The 27,956-nt window shown below is 35.2% G+C and overlaps 1 protein-coding gene across 1 annotated transcript in view; it reads right to left on the bottom strand.

Moving 5' to 3' along the window:
- Positions 1-518: 518 nt before the first annotated feature.
- Positions 519-27,956, bottom strand: part of fmn2b (formin 2b) — a 96,405-nt gene continuing 68,967 nt past the window's right edge. The window contains exons 16-20 of the mRNA XM_056469041.1: positions 21,667-21,759; positions 15,447-15,498; positions 13,312-13,461; positions 2,390-2,471; positions 519-1,299 (exon numbers count right to left, since the gene is read on the bottom strand). Coding sequence (XP_056325016.1) covers positions 1,273-1,299; positions 2,390-2,471; positions 13,312-13,461; positions 15,447-15,498; positions 21,667-21,759 — 404 coding nt within the window. The 3' untranslated portion in view covers positions 519-1,272. The remainder of the gene's footprint in view (positions 1,300-2,389; positions 2,472-13,311; positions 13,462-15,446; positions 15,499-21,666; positions 21,760-27,956) is intronic.

Below are 27,956 nucleotides of genomic sequence, written 5' to 3'. Positions count from 1 at the left end.
ATTAACTTTTTTTTTGCTTTTTTCTTTGCACTTCCAAGTTTATATCTTACAACCGAAGAGTTTCTGAGATAATTTGGTCAAATAAAATAAATAAATAATAAAATAAAAATCTAACAGAAAACAGCTTCAAAAATACAGAATATAACAATGTTTTCCTAATGATTGTTCAGTCAAACTGAAATGAAGATGCCAGTTTGTGAAACAATTCCCACAATAATTCATTTTCCTTCGGCTTGGTCCCTTTATTTATCAGGGGACGGCACAACGGAATGCACTGCCAATTATTCCACCTGGAGGAAAACCCACGCCAACACGGGGAGAACATGCAAACTCCACACAGAAACGCCAACTGACCCATCCGGGACTCGAACAAGCGACTTTGTAGCTGTGAGGCAACAGTGCTAACCACTGAACCACCGTGCCGACCCCTCCCACAATAATTAAATGAGAAATTAAGAGAGACCAGTCAAGTGCATGACAAGCTCAAGTAAAGCTCAAATCAAATAAATTAAAATGTCTGAATTTATTAATCCCTTTATTTTACATAAATTACACTCTTCTCAAAACGTTCATATACAAACAGTTATTGCACATGGAGCGCAGACGTCCATCCACACCTCCGACACGGACATGCTAAAAACAAACCAGAATGCTACAGAAAGATGTTAATATCATTTACATTAATTAAAAAAAATGAACATTTTTAAATACATTAGGTGAGTGTGTGTGTGTGTGTGTGTGTGTGTGTGTGTGTGTGTGTGTGTAGATGCAGCAAAACAAGGACACAATCTTGCATAATTTCACAAAAACACTGAGTCGGTTTTCCTGAACGTTCACCGTTTGGGACACATACTGTACGTACGGCCTGCTTCACACTGTACATTCTGAAGTGTCTCTTTTAGGTCCTGTAGGACGACTGTGTGTGTGCTTTGAATATGCTAACCAGGTTCAAGACTAGAGGACTGCACTAACTAGTGTGTAGATTTAAAAGCTTGCGGCGATCAGTGCTGATATCAGTTCAAATCAAGACACATCGGCTGCACAAATTCTGATTTCTCTTCTTTTCTCGCCTATTAAAAATACAATGGATTCTTTTGGGATGATATTGCTTGTTCAAGTCCTCCAGTATGTACAGTGAACAGGAGCAAACGTCTGATATGTGCATCACATTCACCTCCTGTGTTCGTTCGGCAGCAGTAACACTGAAGCGGCGTTTGTGTGCGAAAGACTTAAAGATGGAAAACGAGAGCCGAAAGAGTCCAGATCTGCTCCTCATATCTTCATTCCCAACTTTGCTTTCTGGAAGAGGAGAGAAAAAAAAAGAGAGACTCATTGAAGGGAAATACTATTGTAGAGATCCATTTTGATCTAATAAGCTCAATTTCACCTGCTCTTGCATCAATTTTTGCACATTAGCTAATGTATTTACAAACATGAACTAATTATGAACAATACTTGTGCAGCATTTATTAATCATAGCTCAACATTTACTAATGCTTAACATTTCACAACAGATCACCGAGATAAATTAGGAATATGTAAAATAAATAAAACCTACCTTTTACAGTTAGACACTTTCAAAATACATACGCTAAACTAGCTCAATTAATCTTCTTTTGCCTAAAGATCAGTGATAGATTATTATTATTATTATTATTAAGATCCATATTCATGCTTGCTATCATAAGTTAATGCACCATGAACTAACAATGAACAACTGTATTTGATGACAATCACGCACACGCATATTTAGGCATTAAATAATATTTAACATTTAATACTTGTCTCCTCTATAAGTGCATTGTTTTTTATGACGGTATTGAAACTGATACCGTTGCTATTTTTAGATCCCGCGGTATACCATATTACTGCCCAAGCCTACTCTACATGCGTTTATTAATCTGTATATACAGCATGTAGAGCTCTGGGCTCAGAAAGTTCTCATAATATAATTTGATCCTACATTTTTTAAAGGTAAATGAAGCTGTAGTATATAGAGGTGCTGTTAAATGCAGAGCTTCAGTATAAAAAACACCTGAAAGAAACCTCAGCCAGGTAAGGAAAAGTAACTCAAACATAATATAACACATTACTCTCCACAAAAACTAACTGAGTCACGCAATTAATTACTTTATTGGGGGAGTAACTCAGTATTGTAATGCACTACTTTCAACAGTAACTTTCCCCAACACTGTGGGAGATTTATATTAAATCACCAATAATGATTGAGCTCATGGTCATGTGTTGTGTGTTAATCCATATATTGATTATTGTGACAGGCCTAATAAGGATATGATATCAGGGCTGATTAAAAAAACATGAACATCCTGATCATGTGTAAAAATGAGTGTAGAAATGTGTGTTGTAGAAATAATAGTGTTGGACTTACGATTCCCGAGGCGTGTTTGGGTTTGACGCTGTATGTGGCTTTCTCTTTGACCTGCCGGAAACACTCCTCTGCTGCCTTCAGCCTGAAGAACACAGAGCAGAGAGAGCATTACTGCAGTAAAACCACACAATACACACTGATGGAAGAGTCACAACACACACACACGTCTCCGCTGTGTGTCTATGTTGCACACTATCTCACACACACACATTCTTTCTGTCTCTCAGACACAGACACTCTTTCTCTCTTACACACACACTCATACATCACACTCTTATACGAACACACTTTTACGCACACACACACTTGCATATCTCACACTTTCACTCTTGCTCATCTCAAACTCTTTCTCTCTCTCTGAAACACACATCATAAATTCTTTTTCTCGCTCTCTCTCACACACACATACACACACACACGACCCGCAGAAGAATGGTCCTGCTCCTCTTAATCATGTGTGTTCAGGAAGCAGGCCTGTCAGAGTTTAATAACTTCCCAACGCTCAGATTAAGCCCATCTGTCAACAATACTTAGACTTAACAAGGAAGAGCTGTCTCCTGTCCGCTTGTGTGTTTATGTGTGTGTGTATGAGAGACAGAGTGAGGAAAAAGTATGATGTGAAGGTGTGTGTGTGTACGGATGCCAGGTATGATGCTTCAGTAAGTCAATGAAACACACACACACACCATAATTGGCCATGTTTAAGGTCAGAGATGTGAGATTCCCAACACTTCTGAACAAAGAGCACTGGATTACTCCAAAAGCCCTTCATAAATGTGTCTCAAACCCCTTAAGAAAGAATCAAACTCTGAGAATAGAGCAAGCATGGCTTTAAAACTGAATCAGCACACTAGGGCTGCATGATTATTCACCACGATCTCGATTCGACCTCCACACGATCTTAATCCAGCATCTCTACGATTCAGCTGATTATATTTTCACAGGCAGGACAGAAGCGGCGGTCACACAGGTCTTCACATTGTTTTACATACACTGCTCTTTAACAAAGTGTCCCATACTGCATCTATAAGGTATACATCACCCAAAATAATGTCATTGCTGTCTCCATGTAATGAAGCATTCACGGTCGTGAAATCACACGTGATTGTTTACTACGACACGTGTGTCCCGAATGATGTTCAGTGAACAGAGCCTGCATAGGCTGTGAATAACAGCTAATAAAGGTGTAAATAACAGAGAGCGATAGTTTGAGAGCCGCATGTCAAGTATGAATTGCATGTGTGTTTTTTCCTCAAAGTGGTGTCAGCCATAACATGAACCGCACGCGGCAGTACAAGTCAAATTGGCGTGCACATCATTTAAATGATCATAACGCATGTTAGAGTTATTATGTTATTATCATGTCATGATTACGACAAGCATTTCATATGGTTTTCTTTCATAGCATGTGTGTGTGTGAGAATAAATGTGTAACAGTGTCAGGATAATTACTCTAGCCTGTATAATGTTTAATATAATACAAGAGGGAATCTGATAATGACAAACGTTTCATTTTACCAGTGAATAAAATGGGCTAATAATGTTGTCAATGACAGATTGCACGCATACATCTCAAACATAATAATTCAACTTCAGCATTATGAATAGTTGTATTCTGATGTCGTCTCTTTACTGTGCATTAATGATCAGGACATGTTTAAAGTCTGTTCAAGTCCACCGTTCAAAGTCGATTCAAAATCTAGCATTTTAACCAACAGTAGAGCTGCACATAGGCCTAATATTATTAATATTATTGTTGTTTGACCATATTTGAGAATGACAATAATAACAGCCTACTCATATTAACCTTTATTTTACATCCACAGAAGCCTGAGAAAATCCTGATCTTTATTTTAAGCAAATAAAGTGATTCTCATTTTAGCCAGAATCATGCAGCCCTAGCACACACACACACACACACACACACACACACACCAATGTTAACACACACCAGTCAAACCAATGCTATTTTCATATATTTATTAAAATGCACAATTTAGGATTGTTGCAAAAAAAAAAAAAAATAATAATAATAGTAAAATAAATAAAATAATAATTATATAAATATATATATTTACAGTTGAATTTTTAAATCAGCTTTAAATCAAGCTGCATTTAATCAAAAATCCAGTAAAACTGTGAAATGTTATTGCAGTATGAAATAACTGTTCAAAAGCAGTTTATAATTCAATTTAATCATTTATTCCAGTGATTTTGATGATGAATTTCAGCTTCATTACTCCAGTCTTCAGTCACATGATCCTTCAGAAATCACTCTAATATTTATTATTATTATTATTATTATTATTATTATTATTATTATTATTATTTTATTAACGGTAATAATAATAAAAGCAGTAATGACTGGACTAATAATTTCATTTGAAACTACATACAAGAGCTCAGTTATATAAACCTTTATAAATATTTTTTAAAAAATTTACATGTACTAAACACCTTGATGAACTGAATTTTCTTTTAAAAAACATGAAAAGAAAAACTGGTATAAACACCACTGGTCAAAAGTTCAGTTTATCTATTCATGTTTTTTTTTTAAAGAAAATTTATTTGTTCATCAAGGCGGTATTTATTAAATTACCATTATTTTTATTATTATTATTATTATTATAACAATATAATAATAATAGGGCGACCAGTAGGTGAATTGGGTAGGTTAAATTGTCCGTAGTGTATGAGTGTGAATGATTGTGTATGGATGTTTCCCAGAGATGGGTTGCAGCTGGAAGGGCATCCGCTGCGTAAAAATGTGCTGGATAAGTTGGCGGTTCATTCCGCTGTGGTGACCCCAGATTATTAAAGGGACTAAGCTGAAAAAAAATTAATGAATAATAATAATAATAATAATAATAACAACAACAATAATAATAATAACAATAATAATAATAACAACAACAACAACAACAACAACAACAACAACAACAACAATAATAATAATAACAACAATAACAATAATAATAATAATAACAATAACAATAATAACTACAACAACAACAACAACAACAACAACAATAATAAATATTTGAGTGATTTCTGAAGGATCATGTGACTGGAGTAATGAAGCTGAAATTCCTCATTAAAATCACTGGAATAAATGATTAAATTGAATTATAAACTACTTTTGAACAGTTATTATATACTGCAATAACATCTCACATTCTTACTGTATTTTTGATGAAATAAATGCAGCCTTGTTAGCAGAATAAGCTTATTTAAAAACCCTACTGACCCCAAACAATTGATCGGTTGTGTCGCTATAAAAGCCAAATCATATCAAACCAAATATTTCCAATGACAGTTCTGTCCAGTGACAGGTCTGTGTGTGTCGTATCTGGTTAACCTGGAGCGCCGCTTTTACTTCCACAGAAACTATTGCTGTGTTTGAAGTCGATGTTTATTTGAGGGAGTAAAGCTGGTGGCGCTTGTGTGCTTTTGAGAAGTGTGTGTTAAGTGTGTGCTGACCTGCGGATCAGACCGGAGACTCATAATAAAGCAGACACTGCAGAAGAGGCGAAACTCAAAGTGTGTTCAGCATAAGAGCACCGCAAACACACACACACACACAGACACACACACACACACACACACACACACACACACACACACACACACACACACACACACACACACACACACACACACACACACACACACACACACACACACACACACACACACACACACACGGCTGTGATGAATGTGTCGTTAAGAGCTGCGTGTGAGGGTCTGAAATGTTTACAGTGAGGAGAATGATGGGCTGTGGGTAAAAGCGCAGAGATATTCTCACTCCACATCAGTAGCAGCTTCTTTAAACAGCAGAAAAACATACCGGCGGGAGGAAAAGAGAGAGAGATCCGCCTCGACAACACACACAACCAAATATAGAGGTGCTGCGGCACCAGACAACACACAAACTCTACAGCCAACACACACACACACACTTTACAGTGAACACACACAAACACACTACAGCCAACAACACATGTATAGAGAAATGAGCCCAATGCCAAAACCATCAGCACACATATACACAGATAGAGAAACATGCGCACACACATCGAAGACCATGAACACAAAGACACACAAACGGCATGTACACACACACACCAACAGCACATACAAGACATGACCACACACAATCAGCACACATGCACGACAACAAACATATAAACAACTGCACACACAATACACTACACATCGCCAACAACACATACAGACCACACTAACAGCACACACACACACATTAGCAGCCTCCCGCACGAAAACACACACACACACACACACACACACACACACAAAACAGAGACCCCTTCACCAGCAGATAATAAAACAAGCAACAACAAAGAAAACAATGAAAGAAAAACAACAATTAGGTTTGAAGACACGACAAAAACATGAAAACGAAAAATAACAATTGAAAAAGAAATGAGTGAACAAGCATGAATAAAAGCCAAAGCGAGTGAAAGAGTGTGAATGTGTGTTTAGAGGAGGATGCTGGAGTTTTACAGCGCAGTGAAAGACACTCGGACTGACTTCATGATGCAATAGCAGCACTTTATGAGCTGCTTTCACTGGACACATTAAAACAGCTTCATCAGATCACCAGACCCACTGTGTGTGTGTGCGTATACATACATATATATACACACACACATATATACATACACATACATACATATATATATACACACACACACACATATATATATATATACATATATATATATATATATACATATACATATATATATATATATATATATATATATATATATATATATATATATACATATATATATATATATACATATATATATATATATATATATATATATATATACACACACACATATACATTTATATATACACACACACATATATACACACACACACACACATATATACACACACACACATATATACATTTATATATATATATATATATGGCCATTTTTATGGATACACCATAATAAAATGGGAATGGTTGGTGATATTAACGTCCTGTTTGTTGCACATTAGTGTATGTGAGAAGGCTTGTAAATACCTCATGAAAGAATAAAGTTACGCTTAAAACAAAGCACACCATTGTTTTTCTTGTGAATTTCACAATAAGTTTATTAAGGTGTATCCATATAATTAGCCCACCCTGTATATTATTCACCGTCCTGTGAAATTTGAAATACTGTGAAAGGCAAATACTAACTTGACTTCTAGTTGATCATTTGGTATCAGACGTGTCTTATATGAAAGCCAAAGGCCTCTAGATTACACTTACTTTACCACAATAAAATATGATCATGTCTTGATTATTAATGATTTCATTAGGACAGTAAAGTCTGACTTTGCTTAGACTAAAGTCTTGTGACTGAACCTTCAATAATGTCCAGTATAGAATATGTGGTCATGCTGCAGTGGAAACAGAATGAATATTGTGTCTGACTCCATCATGATCTTGGAGGACTGCATCCATACATCTCTGCAATGACTCAAATCACTGATTAATAAAGTCATCTGGAATGGCAAAGAAAGCCTTCTTGCAGGACTCCCAGAGTTCATCAAGAGTCTTTGTGTTCATCTTCAACGCCTCCTCCATCTTACCCCAGACATGCTCAATAATGTTCATGTCTGATGACTGGGCTGGCCAATCCTGGAGCACCTTGACCTTCTTTGCTTTCAGGAGCTTTGATGTGGAGGCTGAAGTATGAGGAGCAGTGCTATCCTGCTGGAGAATTTGCCCTCTCCTGTGGTTTGTAATGTAATGGGCAGCACAAATGTCTTGATACCTCAGGCTGTTGATGTTGATCATCCACTCTGCAGATCTCTCGCACGCCCCCATACTGAATATAACCCCAAACCACGATTTCTCCTTCACTAAACTAATGATTTCTGTGAGAATCTTGCTCCATGCTGGTTCCAGTAGGTCTTCTGCAGTATTGTGATGATTGGGATGCAGATCAACAGATGATTCAGCAGAAAAATCCACCTTCCGACACTTTTACAAATGATCAACTAGAAGTCAAGTTATTATGTGTTGCTCTTACAACTGAGATCAACAACAAGACTTTTGTCAGGTAGTGAGAGCACACACATACACACATTGGTGTTGGTGGTTTATGAGGACTCTCCATTGACGTAATGTATTTTATACAGGAAGTATGATTTAAAGTGTTTTGAATTACAAGTACATCAGGCATGTCCTCATAAATCACTGTAATAGAGTACAACTGTGTTAAACCCATGCCATTGTACAAAAACTGTCCTTTTAAACCCTCAAAACCTGCAGACACACACACACACACACACACACACACTCTTCAGATGAGTGTTTCTATCCGCTGAGAGCTCTCAGTGTCACACAGATCTTCTGTTCCAGCAAACAAACCACAAGCATTCATGACAAATTGGGGCCGAGCGACTTTCAGCGGCTCTCAGGTGCCAGCGGAGGAGAAAAGCAAACACTTCAGCGCAGATCCAGCGATTACAGAGAAACGCAACACTCTCTGGGAACGCAGATAACACAGATCTGCAGGTACAGAGACGTCTCGGCATCTGCAGGAGCTCCTTTGTGTTTACAATTATACGCCGCAGCTCCAGTTTCATGTATTCACCGCTAACCATCAATTCAGTTCATCTTTATTTCTGTAGCGCTTTTAGAACGAAGAGTGTGTCAAAGCAGCTTAACATATTAGTTCTGGTGAATTGATACTGCTTTAGTTGAGTTAAGGTTAGGTTAAGGTTAGTTCATCAACACAGACTCAAACTGCTTAAACAGGAAATATGAAGAGCCACTAAACTGAAGAAGACTGAATTTCAAGACATGTGAACACAGGAAATGTAGAGAAAAATATAATACATAAAATATTTATGAATGGATTAAATCAATCAAAAAAATATTATAAATAAGATAAGATCATAAATGTATTGTTTAATAATTCTTAGCTGTCATTATTACATTTAAGTTGTTATTAGACATATATAAAAAACTAAGAAAAATGTAAGACAAAAATAGAGCAATGAATAATACATAAAAGAAATAAGATAATGACAATAAATAAATAAATAAATAAATAAATAAATAGGGACATTGAATAAAAAAATATATAGTTTAAATTTTTTAAAAATATATTAATACAATAAATGAGATAAAAAGAATGATAATTTAGACAAAAAAACAAAAAGGGAAACAAAACAGAAGACAATAAATGTGTTTATTAATATAGAAATATAATAATGACAATTAAGAATTTAGGGAAAATACTATTAAGAAACAAATTAAAGAGAAATTATAAAAAAGACAAAAATAGGATAAATAATACAATAAATGATAGAAATAAGATAATGACAATAAATAAAAATGGAAAATATATATTTATTTTATAGAATTTTTTTAACAAAAGCACATAATATAAATAATAAAAAAAATTAAGTTAACAAAAATGAAAAACAAGACAAAATAGGGCAATGAATAATTATAGAGAAAGAAATAAAGGACAAATAAGGGAATACCACTTTAAATGACAGATTAAAGTGGTAAAAAAGTTAAAATAAGACAAAATTGTCAACTTTTTCTCGTTAGTCCCTCAACACCACCTTATATTGCTTACAAAATATAAAGATGCATCACCACTAACCTCACTTTCCACATCCATCAATTCAGTTCATATTTATTTCTGTAGCGCTTCTACAATGTAGATTTAAAGCGCTTAACATAGAAGTTGTAGTGAATTGAAACTGCTTTAGAGTTGTTTAGTTCATCAACACCGCCTCAAACTGCTTACAAACTAAGAAGAAATGATCATCATCTTCATTCCCATGTGTGCGGCGAAAAAGGAAATATGAAGAGTCAGAGCCACGAAACTAACAGACCAAGACTGGAATTCAAGATATCAAAACATCCGAATACAGAAAATGTAGAAGAAATAAGTAAATAAATAATTAAATTAGAAAAATTCCTGAATCTGTTCAACATCATTTGGGAAATATCTGAAGAAGAAAAAAAACTCCACAGGAAGGCGAATCATTTTGAATTCAGACACCCAATTAAATAAGAAAAAGTGAAGAAAATAAAACAAATAATGCAATAAGAGAAAAGCATAATAATTACGACATATAATAAATGGATAAATCAATAAAGAAAAAAAAACATGCATTTATTAATATATAAATATAATAATGACAATTAAGAATTTAGGGAAAGACAATTAAGAAACTAAATAAAGAGATGTAAAAGAACAAATGACAAAAATAGGGAAAGTAATACTCCAATTAATGATAGCAATAAGATAACGACAATAAATAAAAAACAGTAACGGAAATAATTGATTTATTTTTTAATAAAATTCAGAAGGTCGTGATTCGCACTCATAAATAATTACTTTATATAGCTTCATTTTACATTCTTAGGGGATACAAAACGCAGACGTTTCGGCACAATGCCTTCCTCAGTGCGCACTTAAATACAATTAAAATTTAATTAAAAAGACAAAATTGGGCAATTAATTAATATAGGGCAATAAATACAAAAATATAATAAGTAATTAAAATAAAAAGGTAAACAGAATGAATGAATGAATAAAAAGAATAAAAATTAATGGAAGAACACTTTAAAATAATTGATAAAATTACACTAATTAATTTTTTTATTTAATTAAATCTCTTATTGTATTATTCATTGTCAATTAAGACAAAGTGCTCTGAAAAGAATAAATAAATTAATCAAAAATAAAGAGAAACATAACAGCGAAAAAAGAAATGGAATAAATGCAATAAATGTGTGTGTTATATAGCCATTTAAATGAATCAATAAAATGATAAAGGAATGCAATGAGAATTAAGAAAGGACTGTTAAGAAACAAATGAAAGAGAATCACGCTTGCATAACTAAAACTCTTGTGCAATGACAATTAAGAAAAACAAACAAACCAATAAATCCTGACAAAAAGAAAAGAAAAAACTAATGAAAGAACAAGCTTTAGCCAAACAGCAGAGGAATGTGAAAGGTGATGCGTTTCAGGACAGATGTAGAGATGTGAAGCTGATGAATAATGCAGGAGGACTCTGCTATCAGACGCAGCATCACACACACTGCAGCAGCTCCTCTTCCATTAGCAGGTTAAACAAGCACACACTGATATTATCTAATATTAAACACATGCACAGGTTCTGGGAGAGGGACAGATGCTGGAGGATCACCATGCAGACCATAGACTCATTCAGAACATGAACATGAACACGAACACACACACACACACACGCACACACACACACACTTAGTTGGTTACTTGGTCAGATTCTTAGTTACCTACCTAGTTAGTTAGCTAGTTACTCAGTTAGGTAGTGAGTTAATTACTTAGTGAGTTAGTTTCTTAGCTACCTACTTAGTTACTTGCCTACTTAGTTACCTACTTACTTGCCCACTGAGTTACCTACTTAGTTACTTGTTAGGTAGTGAGTTAGTTACTTAGGTAGTGAATTAGTTACTTAGTGAGTTAGTTTCTTAGTTACCTAACTAGTTAAATAGTTTAGTTACTTAGTTGCCAACTTAGTTCTCTCTTAGTTACCTGCTTATTTACCTACTTATTTAGTTAGGTAGTGAGTTAGTTACTTTTTGAGTAACTTAGTTACTTATTGAGTTAGTTCCTTAGTTGACTACTTAGTCACCTACTTAGTCACTTAGGTAGTGAGTTAGTTAGTTTCTTAGTTACCTACTTAGCTACATAGTTATTTGTTAGGTAGTGAGTTAGTTACTTAGTGAGATAGTTACTTAGGAAGCTTCTTAGTTACCTACTTTGTGAGTTAGTTAGAAACTTAGTTACATAGATAATTACTTAGTTAGTTAGTTAGTTACTTAGAAAGTTTCTTAGTTACCTACTTAGTTACGTAGTTACTTAGTTGCCTATTTAGTTCTCTCTTAGTTAGTTACTTAGTTACCTGCTTATTTACCTACTTAGTTATTTAGTAAGGTAGCGAGTTATTTAGTGAGTTAGTTACTTAGTTGCCTACTTTGTTAGTTAGTTAGTTAGTTAATTACTTAGTTAAATAATTACTGGGTTATTTAGTTAGGTAGTAAGTTACTTGGTGAGTTAGTTACCTTTTAGTTACCTTAGTTTTTTAGTTAGTTGCCTACTTAGTTACCAACTGTTTTTGTCCCTTCCATTTGCCATTTCCGTTTGGGACTTGTGGAGCTGCGCAGGGATGGATTTGCTCTTCAGTGTTTGGACTCTCAGCAGTGAATATTAAACCACACTGAACTGAGCTTCAAGTCTGAAAACTGGACTGACAGTTTCAGTTCACTAGAACTTCTGTTTTCAGCTGCTTTGACACAATCTACATTGTAAAAGTGCTAGAGAAATAAAGAGGAGTTAAATTGTAAACACTTTAATTTTTGTTTTATTTTTCTTCATTTTTCTGGTGTTTTATTTGAGTTTTCATTTATTAGTTTGTTTGTTTTTATTAATTTTATTTCAAATAATAATATTTCTGTATGTAAAAGTATATATGTGTGTTTCTATTGTACTTTTATACTCTGGCTGCTGTAACTGAGAAATTCCCCTACTGTGGCCGGAATAAATGAATATCAAATAAAAAAAAAGTTAATTCAACAGGGTCATGTGTGTCTGACTGGCTGCATTATCTTCCCATGATGCACCTGTGCACGGCTCAGGTATTAGTGGTAATGGCACATTAAATCACAGATCTGTCGGAGGTTTGTCCGCAGATGTTTTGACAACAGTGAGAGCGTCAGGAAGCTTGAGATGAGAGCTGCTCTTCATAAATCAGTGTTTGGTGTGTGTGTGTGTGTTAGCACTGGCTCATTCCTGAAGACTTACGGCACACTGAGCCTGGACTAAACACACACACACACACACACACACACACACACACACACACACACACGCACACACCTCTCCTGCAGGATGAGCTTGTTCTCCTTCTTCCACGTGTCCTTAAAGTCGGTGCAGAACTCGTGCCAAACTGAGAAGAAGGTGTTTGGAGAAACCTCTTTCTCTCCGCTCTTGGCCTTCACCGAGAAAAACACACACAGATCCAAGAACCTGCGATAACACAGAGACATGATTAGTGTGGATTTTGTGGCGTCTGATCATTTTAGTCTAGTCTTTGTGTGAAGCTGTCATTATAGATCACAATCAAACTCTTTTTATTCTATTTAAGTTTTAGCACAGACATTTTAGCATTTTAAATCTCATTCATGTTGCATTATGAATCTAATTATAGTCAGCAGCATTTATGTTGTGTCTAGCCTCATTTTTGTCACATGATGAAGGTTATAAAGTCACTTACAACAATACTTGGTCAGAATTTTTGTTGATAAAAGCTACATATGATCATGAGTTTTCAGAGAGACGTGAACGTGGAGATCAGATATGGAGCAATTTGACAATGAGCACTAGCTGAAAACATTCCAAAAACGGGTGCTCATTAAAATGACCTTAAGCTTATATTTTTGGAGTGATGCAACAGACACCAGGGTTCAACAGACAAAAATACTAATTACTAAAAATACTCTAGACTACACTTTTTGGGGAACAATTTTCAAACGGAAAATTATGGAACATTTTATTTAGAACTTAATTTAAGAACATTGTCAGACCCTAAAATTTTATTAAACTTAACTAAAAAAAAAGAACTAAATTTTGGAACTTTTTCTGAACTTAACATTTTGGAACACTGTGAACATAAAAAACACTTTTTTTTAGAACTCAATTAAGAACACTGTCTGAACTTAAAATATGGGAACACTTTTTGGAACTCAATTTAGCAACATTTTCTGAACTTAAAACATTGGTACATTTTTTGGTACTCAATTTTGGAACATTTATAAACTTTCTGAACATAAAATTAAGGCACTTTTTTAGAACTCAATTAAGGAATATTTTCTTTACCAACAATTTTGGAATATTTTCTAAACTGAAAAACTTCAGAAATTTCCCAACTTTAAACTTTTAAAACACTTTCTGGACTAAAACATTGGAACTTTACTTACAATATTTTATGCTCAGAAAGTGTTCCAAAATTGTAATCCTTTTTTTTTTTTTAAGAACTCAATTTAGCAACATTTTTTGAATTAAAAATTCTGGTACACTTTCCAAACATAAAATTTTGGTACATTTTCCAAACATTAAATTAACACTTTTTTTTAGACATCAATTTAAAAAATATTTTCTGAACTGAAAAACTTAGCTGATCTTTAAATTTTAGAACACTTTCTGGACTAAAAATATTGTAACACTTTTTTTGCTGTATTCATATTCATATTTGACTTAGAACTCAATTTTGGAGGATTTTATGAACTTTATTTTGGAACACTTTCTGAACTTAAAATATTGGAACATTTTTTAGAACTCCATTTTGGAACACTTTTTCTGACCTTAATTTTGGAACACTTTAAGAACTTAATTTATCAATTTTTTAACTAAAAATATTGGAAAAAAAATTAGAACTCCATTTAGCAACACTTTTGGAACTTAAAACATTTTTAGAACTCAATTTTGGAACATTTTATAAACTTAATTTTGGGACACTTTCCGAACATAAAACTAAGACACTTTTTTTAGAACTCAATTTGCTTGTCAATGTGTTTTTCTAGAACTCAAATTTTCTTACTCTACAATTTTGGAATATTTTCTAAACTGAAAAACTTCAGAACTTTCTCAACTCTAAATTAATGAACTTTTAAGAAAATAATATTTTATAATTTTTTAATTTTATTTAGGAAATTATTTTGAACTTAAAATATAGGGACATTTTCTGAACTTTAAATATGGGGAAAAAGTTTCTGAGCTTAATTTAAGAACTAATTGCAAATTGAAAAATTGAAGAAAACCTGACAAATGAGATATTCAGAAGAAAATACTGGTGCAGTTCAAATATTTCTGCAATGCAATTCTTCCCGATTATTTGTGTTGGGACAGTTTTGACAACTTTAAATAGACGTGAAGTGCCCAGAAAGCAGAGGTTTGGATAAATTCTGTCTTTATCAGTAGAGAAAATCAGAGCAACCAGAAAACTGAAAACTTACAATTTGTGGGTGTCGCTGAGTTGCTTGTCTTGACTTTCCAGCTCAGTTTTTGCTGCAAACGAATAATAAAAAAACGGTCAATTCAATCCAAAACATCTTCATGCATGTTTACAGTGATAGAACAAGTCCAGCCAGCATTGATTTCTCCAGCACTACAGCAGAGTTTGATTAAATACAGCTCGACTGTCATAAAAAGAAGTGATTCAGCCGTGTGTTATGATGCATTTCCACACTCCTCAACATCAGACGTGTGATGCTGAGATGAAGAGCGACTGACAGCAGGATTGAGATGTGTTTCCAGATGTCTCTCCTTCAGCGTAGACAGACAGTTTGGAGAAATATGAAGTCAGTAATTGAAGCCAGAGGACCTTCAATGAAGATCTACAGCAGGAGAAACTCAATGTGTTCATCTGAGCCGCCCGAACACACGTGTAGAAGAGAGATCGCATATGATCAGACCACTGGACATTTACATTTACTCATTTTAGACAGGCATTTTTAATGAAATATTACATTTGGAAATATAAAATATATGAATATTCGTTTAAATGTACCCATTATGCATAAAGCACTTTTATAGGGGAGAGCGTATGCAGCATCTAATGGGGAAAATTAATTGTATTTGTTCTAATCAGACTTGATAAAAACAGTCAGCAGAAACACTTTGATTGACATTCTCCTTTTGTACGTGTCATCAGAGGGAAAGCCCCGCCCACTAGTGCCCATCTCTCCCTCATTAGCATAAACAGCAGCCCTGAGTGAGAAGCAGCCGTCTGTCCATTAGCCATTAGAGTGTTTGAGCTGCTGAAGATAATGTCAGCATAGACTATGAGGATTATAGATGTCTCTGGCACACCTCTTCCAACCAGGCCAGGGCCGGCCAACTGAACCACACCTGTGCGCGATTAGGAGCACTCACACTTGTCAAACGAACTGTGAAATGCGCCCGGGGATGCTTTGGATAGCCTAGTGTGAGTGCACCCTTAAAACAAGCAAAATATTCTGTCAGTGGGGTAAGTTTTGTTAGATTTTTTGTTTTTACTCAACCCACTGGCAGATTGTTTAGTTCGCTTTAAAGAAACTGGTTTAATTTTGACTTGATATTTCTGAAAATGAAACAAGTTTAAAAAATAAATGAATAAAAAAACTTGATAAGCATTTTTTGCAGTGAATTGAGTTAAGACAAACTTTATATTTAGCCAAATGTACACTCACCGGCCACTTTATTAGGTACGCATGTCCAACTGCTCGTTAACACAAATTTCTAATCAGTCACATGGCAGTAACTCAATGCATTTAGGCATGTAGACATGGTCAAGATAATCTGCTGCAGCTCAAAGCGAGCATCAGAATGGGGAAGAAAGGGGATTTAAGTGACTTTAAACGTGGCATGGTTGTTGGTGCCAGACGGGCTGCTCTGAGTATTTCAGAAACTGCTGATCTACTGGGATTTTCACGCACAACCATCTCTAGGGTTTACAGAGAATGGTCTGAGTAAGAGGAAATATCCAGTGAGCGGCAGTTCTGTGGGCGCAAATGCCTTGTTGATGCCAGAGGTCAGAGGAGAATGGCCAGACTGGTTCCAGCTGATAGAAAGGCAACAGTAACTCAAATAAGCACTCGTTACAACCGAGGTCTGCAGAAGAACATCTCTGAACACACAACACGTCCAACCTTGAGACGGATGGGCTACAGCAGCAGAAGACCACACCGGGTGCAACTCTTGTCAGCTAAGAACAGGAAACTGAGGCTACAATTCACACAGGCTCACCAAAACTGGACAATAGAAGATTGGAGAAACGTTGCCTGGTCTGATGAGTCTCCATTTCTGCTGCCACATTCAGATGGTCGGCTCAGAATTTGGCCTCAACAACATGAAAGCATGGATCCATCCTGCCTGATCCTGTATCAGCGGTTTAGGCTGGTGGTGGTGGTGGTGTAATGGTGTGGGGGATATTTTCTTGGCACACTCAACAGTACTAATTGAGCATGGTGTCACCACCACAGCCTACCTGAGTATTGTTGCTGACCATGTCCATCCCTTTAGGACCACAGTGTCTCCATCTTCTGATGGCTACTTCCAGCAGGATAACGCACCATGTCATAAAGCGTGAATCATCTCAGACTGGTTTCTTGAACATGACAATGAGATCACTGTACTCAAATGTCCTCCACAGTCACCAGAGCTCAATCCAATAGAGCACCTTTGGGATGTGGTGGAACGGGAGATTGGCATTATGAATGTGCAGCCGACAAATCTGCAGCAACTGTGTGATGCTATCATGTCAATATGGAGCAAAATCTCTGAGGAATATTTCCAGTAGCTTGTTGAATCTATGACATGAGGGATTAAAGCAGTTCTGAAGGCAAAAGGGGTCCAACCCGGTACTAGTAAGGTGTACCTAATAAAGTGGACGGTGGGTGTATTTTTCTGTCATTTTTGCACAAGGTTATACATAACACATGACCAAATTGAAATAAATGAATAAAATAAATGAGTAAGCTGCACTGAATATGGTTTTGTTTGTAGGACTGCACCACAAGACACCAAGCCATCACATCATGAATGTTTTTCTTCAGTTTAAAGGCACAATGTTTTGGTTTTATTGTGAATATATTAAAATTGTCTTGTGGTGCTGGTGTGATGAGGATGACAGACAGAAACAATATTAAACTGAGGATTGAGCTAAAGCCATTGCCGTGTGGAGCTTCTCAGCATCTGAAAGTTCTCTCTCATTTTGATCAGAGTTTGTATTTAAAGGCATAGATTTGCTCGACGTTGGAGGGGACCTACATACCTACAGTATACACCCCCTGAGTATATGCATACTGTATATGTGTGAGTATATGTTTGTGTGTGTATGTGCAAGAGTATGCTTGTAGGAGAGTATATGTGTGAGTGTGTTTATATAAGTGTGTATGTATGTGTGTGAGTATATGTTTGTATGTGTATGTGCGAGAGTATGCTTGTAGGAGAGTATATGTGTGAGTGTGTTTATATAAGTGTGTATGTATGTGTGAGTATATGTTTGTATGTGTATGTGCGAGAGTATGCTTGTAGGAGAGTATATGTGTGAGTGTGTTTATATAAGTGTGTATGTATGTGTGTGAGTATATGTTTGTATGTGTATGTGCGAGAGTATGCTTGTAGGAGAGTATATGTGTGAGTGTGTTTATATAAGTGTGTATGTATGTGTGTGAGTATATGTTTGTATGTGTATGTGCGAGAGTATGCTTGTAGGAGAGTATGTGTGTGAGTGTGTTTAAGTGTGTATATGTTTGTATGTGTATGTGCGAGAGTATGCTTGTAGGAGAGTATATGTGTGAGTGTGTTTATATAAGTGTGTATGTATGTGTGTGAGTATATGTTTGTATGTGTATGTGCGAGAGTATGCTTGTAGGAGAGTATATGTGTGAGTGTGTTTATATAAGTGTGTATGTATGTGTGTGAGTATATGTTTGTATGTGTATGTGCGAGAGTATGTTTGTAGGCAAGTATATGTGTGAGTGTGTTTATATAAGTGTGTATGTATGTGTGTGTGTATATGTTTGTATGTGTATGTGCGAGAGTATGTTTGTAGGCAAGTATATGTGTGAGTGTGTTTATATAAGTGTGTATGTATGTGTGTGTGTATATGTTTGTATGTGTATGTGCGAGAGTATGTTTGTAGGAGAGTATATGTGTGAGTGTGTTTATATAAGTGTGTATGTATGTGTGTGTGTATATGTTTGTATGTGTATGTGCGAGAGTATGCTTGTAGGAGAGTATATGTGTGAGTGTGTTTATATAAGTGTGTATGTATGTGTGTGAGTATATGTTTGTATGTGTATGTGCGAGAGTATGCTTGTAGGAGAGTATATGTGTGAGTGTGTTTATATAAGTGTGTATGTATGTGTGTGAGTATATGTTTGTATGTGTATGTGCGAGAGTATGTTTGTAGGAGAGTATATGTGTGAGTGTGTTTATATAAGTGTGTATGTATGTGTGTGAGTATATGTTTGTATGTGTATGTGCGAGAGTATGTTTGTAGGCAAGTATATGTGTGAGTGTGTTTATATAAGTGTGTATGTATGTGTGTGAGTATATGTTTGTATGTGTATGTGCGAGAGTATGCTTGTAGGAGAGTATATGTGTGAGTGTGTTTATATAAGTGTGTATGTATGTGTGTGAATATGTGTCTGTATGTGTGTGAATATGTATGTGCGTAAATGTTCAGAACTGTGTGTATATGTGTATGCATCTATGTGTGTGTATATGTGAGCGAGTATGTGTGTATGTGAGTGCGAGTTTGTGTCTATACTGTATGTGTGTGTGAGAATATGCAACATGTATGATTATGATTGTAAAACATTCCTTTTATGTCAATGTAAATAAATTGTTCAAATGTGCGCATGTGTGTGTGTGTGTGTGTGTGTGTGTGAGAGAGAGAGTATGTATGTGTGGGGCTTCCTCAGAAGCGCAGGGGTCATCAGGGGTCAATGCTCAAGGTGCTCTTTGACAAATTGAGGCCGGTAGTGTTTAAGAGTTCAACACCATGAAAGACCACGATTCACCGTCTGTCTGTCAGGAGAGCCGTCTGTGTGTGTGAGAGAGACAGACAGTGAATGCTCATGGTGTGTGAGAAAGAGAGAGACGGTGAATGTTAATGATGTGTCTGTGTAGGAGAGACACAGACAGGGAATGCCCTGTGTGTGTATGTGTGTGTGTGTGTGTGTGAACGTACTGGTTTAGCTATGCTTGTGAGGACCAAATGTCCTTACATAGTGAAACAGCATGAAAAAAAAAAGCAACAGAAAAAAGTCACACATCAATACTTTAACAATCTTCAATTTTTTGTGAACTACCCCTTAATTTGCTCATTAAAACATCATTTACTTAACTGTTAACTGTTTTAAACTGGCTTGAGATTTTATTTTTGTTCGGTTTAACACAGGACCAGATATTTTGAAATAAGCTGGAAACCTGTAACTATTGACTTCCATAGTATTCCTTTTTTCCTACTATGAAAGTCAATGGTTACAGGTTTTCATCTTTCTTCAAAACATCTTCTTTAGTGTTAAGAATAAAGAAACTCACAGAGGTTTGAAACCCCTTGAGGGTGGATAAATAGCTAGTAAATATTCATTTTGAGGGAACAAAATCACTTTAGGGCTTATAAAAACATGTTCTGGCAGATATAATCATTGGTGCATTTCTATGAGGGTCAGGTTAGGTGTAGGACATAAAAAATAGCATTAACCTAATCATTAACTTATTAGAAAAACAATGTAGTCTACGCTACCTGATAAAAGTCTTGCTGTGGATCTCAGTTGTAAGAGCAACAAATAATAACTTGATTTCGAGTTGATCATTTGGAAAAGTGTCAGAAGGTGGATTTCAAGAAGGTGGAACCTTCAAGGTCAAGGTACTCCAGGATTGGCCAGCCCAGTCACCAGAGATGAACATTATTGAGCACATCTGGGGTAAGATGGAGGAGGAGGCGTTGAAGATGAACACAAAGAATCTTGATGAACTCTGGGAGTCCTGCAAGAAGGCTTTCTTCACCATTCCAGATGACTTTATTAATCAGTGATTTGAGTCATTGCAGAGATGTATGGATGCAGTCCTCCACGCTCATGATGGAGTCAGACACAATATTCATTCTGTTTCCACTGCAGCATGACCACATATTCTATACTGGACATTATTGAAGGTTCAGTCACAAGACTTTTGTCTAAGCAAAGTCAGACCTTACTGTCCTAATGAAATCATTAGAAATCAATGCATGATCATATTTTATTGTGGTCAAATAAGCGTAATCTAGAGGCCTTTGCCTTTTATACAAGACACTTCTGATACCAAATGATAAACAAGAAGTCAAATTATTATTTGTTCCTAAAACTTGGATAAAGAAAAACAAAAGTGTGTGTGAGAGAGAGACAGTGAATGTTCATGGTGTGTGTTGTGCTGGATCTCTGGACTTTGTTCAATCTACTGCTGTTTTTTTCACATCACCAGCGTGCCCTCAGTTACCGGCGGGTCACAGATGCAGGTTAATGGGACTCAGGGTCAGCAAAATCTCATGCTCGGAGACCCAGAGGTCAGGACGCATTAAAACCCCTGTGCTTAATCGGAGTCAGACGTCTAATGTTCAGAATCTCAGGAGAGACGCAGGAATTCAGCAGGAACGTCAGGAATCTAGCAGTTTAATGGACAGCGGTCAGACTCTCACACACCCACCTTCAGTCACGAACGCCTCCATCTTCTCTTTAAACGGCTGGAGATGTTCCTCGCTCGAGATGGAGCACACCTTCTCCACCTCTGCAGTGCATGCTGGGAAACAGAACAGATCACATTCATTAACACTAGTACTATAGAATGGCTGATTTTAAATGTTGTAATTTACTAACATTGTTAAAATAAAACCCACTTATCTATGGTACCCTGACTTTTCCTAAGTGTGTGTATTTATTTCAAACAGTATCATTTTCATTTTCATAGCGCTTTGCTTTTTGCGTTCGGTGTGAAAGCCACTCAGCGATAGACCATGGTGAAACTATTTTCAGCTCATATTTTTGGCAGATTTTTTCTTTTCGGTCGATAATTTTCAGCATCCAAAACATTTGCTGCATCCATAATGGAGAGTTAAAGCTTCAAAATACTAACAGTAATTAACCTTGCTGTTAAATGTGTTTTCAGAAACAAAAAATATGATTTAAATATTGTAAAGTTCAAAATTAAAAAGATTTAAAATTAACAAAGCTATGATTTTAAACCATTTAAACCAACTCAAACAGCTGACAGTTTCATATGTGTTGCATATGACAGTATCAATGTCTTATAAACCCTCTCCACCAAAACACAAAAGAATCACAAATATAAGCAGGAGGTTTACTATGAAAAAATAAATTTAAAAATAAATTGTGAACACTTAAAGCGCACCTATTATGCAAAAAATCATTTTTATAAGGGGTTTAAACACAGTTGTGTGGCAACAGTGTGTGAATATATCCAGAATATATTAGTATATAATTAATAATTTCTTATAATCAGACTTGATAAGAACAGTCTGCAGAATCACTTTGATTGACATTCTCCCTTTGTACGTGTCATTAGAGGGGGAAAGCCCCGCCCACTAATGCCCATCTCTCCCTCATTAGCATAAACAGCAGCCCTGAGTGAGAAGCAGCCGTCTGTCCATTAGCCATTAGAGTGTTTGAGCTGCTGAAGATAATGTCAGCATAGACTAAGAGGATTATAGATGTGGAGTTTTAGATGAAGCACAAATGAACAGCGACAGGAGTCTCCATAGACTGACAGAAGCATGAAGCACACACTCACACTGAAGCACACATTTTTAACACAGATAACATTAATCCTGTTTTGAATCTGCCACTATGCTGACACATAGGCATTTGTAGCTCCACCCTCTTTTAAAAAGATCACAATCTCATTAGAATTTAAAGCAACAGTGACCAAAAGACTACAATTAACTCAAAGCCTAAAAGAGCAGATTCAGACTTCTAAAACATTATTTGCGTGGTATTTTGAGCTGAATCATCACTACACACTCTAGAAACATCCTAAACTTTTTACAGCTTGTAAAAAGGGGCATAATAGGTCCCATTTAATATAAAATGTGAAAGTTGCAATTTTAAAATGCAATTAAAAGTTATTTAATTAGGATGATCTATTCCAGATGACATATAATCCATTTCTACACTGTAAAAAACAGGGTAACATGAAAGAATTAAGAGAAGTTTCACAAACTAATTTCGAGAGGAGCACGTGATATGATTGACTGCAGCTGGCCACCCATCTACATTCATTAGTTAGCCAATCAGATTAATCCCAACTCACTATAAGTAGCCTAGCTAGAACTACTCTCTTATCTTCGTTTTCCATCCACCCCTTCTCCTCCTTTACCACAAGGAGCTCTCGAGAACCACCTAACCTCGTACTCCCCTCACATGCTCTATGGACCAGGCGGGAGCCCTGGGCTCAACTATCTCTGAGCTCAGGGTTCTCTCTCGGGACAGCATGCCAAATCTGCTAACAGTTGTCAAACAATATCTAAGTGTGAACTCACTAAATTTAACTTAAAATTTAACTTAAGAGTTAACTTATTAAATTTTAGTAGACCGAACATAAAACAATCAAGTTGTCCCCCCAAAAAATCTACAAAATTGTGTTGTCTCAACTCATTTTAAATCAGTACAGAATCAACATTTGAAGTGGATCTTTTTGTTCTTCAAACATTGACGTTAAACTATTGAACAACACCCATTCATGTCTTGGGACAGTTTTGAAAAATATTTTTGATCCACCGCAAATGTTGACTAGTAGTTTGAACATATAATGAGCAATAGTTTTGTGAGGTAATCTGAATACATCTGCAAACTTCATCAGGACCGTCCTGTGATTACCCATCCATCCTCAAAGCAAACACACAGATCCAGGGTTTCTCCAAGTCAAATTTAAGACTTTTTAAGACCATTTTAAGACCATTATGAATGAAATTTTAGACTTATACAGGGCTAAACATTAAGGATGTTGTTTCTATTTGCCCATTTACTCCTGTAAATAGTTTTTGTATTAATGGAAGATTATGTAAAGGGATGTGTTGCTTTTGTTTTCTTTCCTTTATTAGGGGATTTAATTGGAAGAATTTCTTGCAAACATGTTCTAACAGCTGTTTTGAAATCTTTTTGCAATAAAAAACTTAAACATAAAAAAGTTGTGTCAGACTGTTAGGGTAGGTTTACTTGGACATTGGCAAATTAAGACCTGTTTAAAATGATTTAAGACCCACAACACCAAATTTCAGTGAATTAAAAAGTTTTTAAGGCCTAACATTTAGCTTTTGAAATTTAAGATATTTTAAGCCTTTTTAAGACTCGGCGGACACCCTGAGATCTTGCGAGCGAATCTCCAGTGAGTGAAAACGCAGAACTCTTCAGCCACGTGGCAGCGGCAGCATTCAGACGCTCCTGAACCGTGTGAACCTGCTGCTTCTCCACTTCACCAGAACAAAAAGTGTCAAAGTATCAGGCTGTTCAAAGATGACAAGAGCAGAATGTGTGGATAAACTCCGGATTAAACGAATCAAACACGTTAACCTGTGAACCCCAGAGATTAAAGAGAAAATCTGCACTTCCTTCCCAGAAAGCAATCTTCCATTCTCAGCTAAAACACACCGCAATTAGTCCAATTACGCTCAGGGGAAACAGTCTGTGCAGAAGGCCATTATGTGGACCAGAGCTTTGCAGAAATCAAACATCACTGTTATTATTACTACGCAACACTGGGCCGACTGACGCTTCACTCAGCAATGAGAATAAATACCGTAGTCCATTTGTCAAATATTACTTTGGTTTTACTTTATAAGACAGTATCCTAGTAAATACATTAATATGAAAAGCAACTATATACAGTTGAAGTCAGAATTATTTTAATTTTTATATTTTTCCCCAATTTCAGTTTAGTGGAGAAAATATTTTTCAGCACATTTCTAATCATAATAGCTTTAATAACTCATTTCTAATAACTGATTTCTTTTATCTTTGTCATGATGACAGTACATAATATTAGACTAGATATTCCTCAAGACACTAGTACTCAGCTTAAAGAGACATTTAAAGGCTTAACTAGGCTAATTAGGGTAAAATTAGGGTAATTAGGCAAGTCATTGTATAACAGTGGTTTATTCTGGAGACAATCCAGAACTAATATTGCTTAAGGGGGCTAATAATATTGACCTAAAATGGCTTTAAAACTATTAAAAACCGCTTGTATTCTAGCCAAAATAAAACAACTAAGACTTTCTTCAGAAGAAAAAATATTATAGGAAATACTGTGAGAAATTCCTGAATCTGTTCAACATCATTTGGGAAATATCTGAAAAAGACTAAATATTTCACCCTGTGCCCTCAATAGCATATTTGATTAATGTCAAAATGTATAGGTGGATGCTGTGAGTGTTGAAAAAAGCTCATTAAAAGAGCTTTGAGTAGTTTTTAAGGTCTGTTTTGAGTTGTTATTATAAATAAAAAAAAATGAATTAAGTCAATTTTGAAATTAACATTAATAAAAGCTTTATAAATGTCATTAATACTTATTATATTAACGCTGTTGATTTTTTTAACGCTTCACACTCAGCAATGAGAATATCACCATAGTTTATTTGTCAAATAAATAACTGCTTACTTTGGTTTTACTTTATAAGACAGTCTCCTTTGTTAACATTAGTTAATACATTAACATGAAAACCAACAATATATGAAGAGCTCAGATGCAAAAATGAGAAATTCTCTTCTAAAATGAGCATTTTATCAGGCTCCTGTGTGTATGTTCAGTAATATCACTTGTGTCAAAGAATTAGTGCTTTGTATGGTCTTTAAAGTGAAATAACTCAATATAAACAAAAATAGGTTGAGAAAAATGTTCATTTTTGATGAAAATTTCAGACGGCACTAAGATGTTTTTGCACCTGAACTCTTCATAGATTTGTCAAAATGTATAAGTGAATGCTGCAAGTGTTGAAAAACGCTCATTAAAAGGCTTTGAGTTGTTTTTAAGGTCTGTTTTGAGTGATAAAAAAAAAAAGTTAATTAATTTAATTAATAGTAAATTACACTCAGAAATAAAGGTACGCGATCTGTCACTGGGGTGGTACCTTTTCGAAAGGTACAAATTTGTACCTAAAAGGTCCATATTAATACCTCAAGGTTACATATTAGTACCTACAAATTTTAAGACGAACACTTTTGTATGTTTTAGGTACTAATATGTACCCTTAAGCTATTAATATGGACCTTTTAGGTACAAATTTATTCCTTTCGAAAAGGTACCACCCCAGTGACAGCTCGCGTACCTTTATTTCTGAGAGTGTATGAAATTAACAATAAAATCTAAGTGTCATTAATAATTATTTTATTACCACTGTTTTATTTCTTTTTTTCAATGCTTCACTCAGCAACGAGAACACCATAGTTTGTCAAATAAATAACTGCTTTGGTTTTTCTTTATAAGACAGTCTCCTTTGTTAAAATTAGTTAATATATTAAGATTAAAACAATGCACAATATATATTTGGTTAATGTCAAAATGTATAAGTGGATGCTGTAAGTGTTAAAAAGCTCAATAAAAAAGCTCAATAAAAGCTCAAAAAAGCTCAATAAATATAATTTGCATCAATAAAAATAATTTGCATCCTTTTTAATGTTTGTTTTGAGTTGTTACCATTTAAAAAAAGTTTAAATTATTAATCAAATTTAAAATGAACATTAACAACTTAAGTGTAACAGAATATGAGTGTTATTAAGTTATTTATTATCACTGTTTGAGATATTTTCTGTTTTATTTTAGCTTAAGCTAGAGTTTTAGTAATTTTGTCATTTTATTGGTGTTATTAATATCTCATATTTTTAAATATTTTTTGTTTTAACTCAGGGGTGTCAAACTCCATTCCTGGAGGGCCGCAGCTCAGCTTCAATACACCTATCTGTATATATTTAACAAGCATAAAGCTCTCAATTAGCATGATCAGGTGTGTTTAATAAGGGTTGGATCTAAACTGTGCAGAGCTGCGGCCCGCCAGGAACACCTGAGTGGGTTTGACATCTGCTTTTTACCTCAAATCAAAATCCTAAACTAATAATGAATCTTAATAATAAAAACAATAATAATATTAATACTAATGACAATTATAATAGTAATAATTATAACAATTACAGTAATTAAAAAATAATAATAACAATAACAACAACAATAATAATAATAATAATAATAACAATAATAATATTAATAACAATAATAATAATAATAATAATAATGATGAAACGAAAATGAAATGTTTAGCAACTATAGGAAAAAGCTAAATTCTTGCACATTTTATTTTGGTTAAATGCAAATTTTACTTGGGTAAAAATTGCTTCATCTTTAAGAGACGGTTCACCCAAAAATATCCATTTCTCTATTTATTCACTTCCAAGTGTTTCAAAACTGTTGTGAATGTCTTTCCTCTGTTGAACACAAAACAAGATATTCTGAAGAATGTTGAAGAAAAAAAAAAACCTGCCATTAACATCTATAATAAAAAAAAAATTGGAATTCAATGGCTGTTTTTGTTGAACATTTTTCAGAATATCTTCCTTTGTGTTCAACAGAAATACAAGAGTATGAATGAATGTCAATTAACATTTTTGGGTGAACTTTCCCTTTCATTTTTATGATTGTGCGATAGTTTGTTTTAATTAACTACATTGATATATTTAACTAAAAAGCAGAAATAGGGCGGCACGGTGGTTCAGTGGTTAGTACTGTGGCCTCACAGCAAGAAGGTTGCTGGTTCAAGTCCCAGCAGGGTCAGTTGGCATTTCTGTGTGAAGTTTGCATGTTCTCCCCGTGTTGGCGTGGGTTTCCTCCGGGTGCTCCAGTTTCCCCCACAGTCCAAACACATGCACTATAGAGGAACTAAACTGGACGTAGTGTATGAGTGTGTGAATGTGAGTGTATGGGTGTTTCCCAGT

Source organism: Danio aesculapii, chromosome 12 (genome assembly GCF_903798145.1).
Source record: "Danio aesculapii chromosome 12, fDanAes4.1, whole genome shotgun sequence".
Classification (NCBI taxonomy): Eukaryota; Metazoa; Chordata; class Actinopteri; order Cypriniformes; family Danionidae; genus Danio; species Danio aesculapii.
The sequence above is the reverse complement of the archived record's forward strand: the minus strand, read 5'-3'. Positions and strand labels throughout refer to the sequence as shown.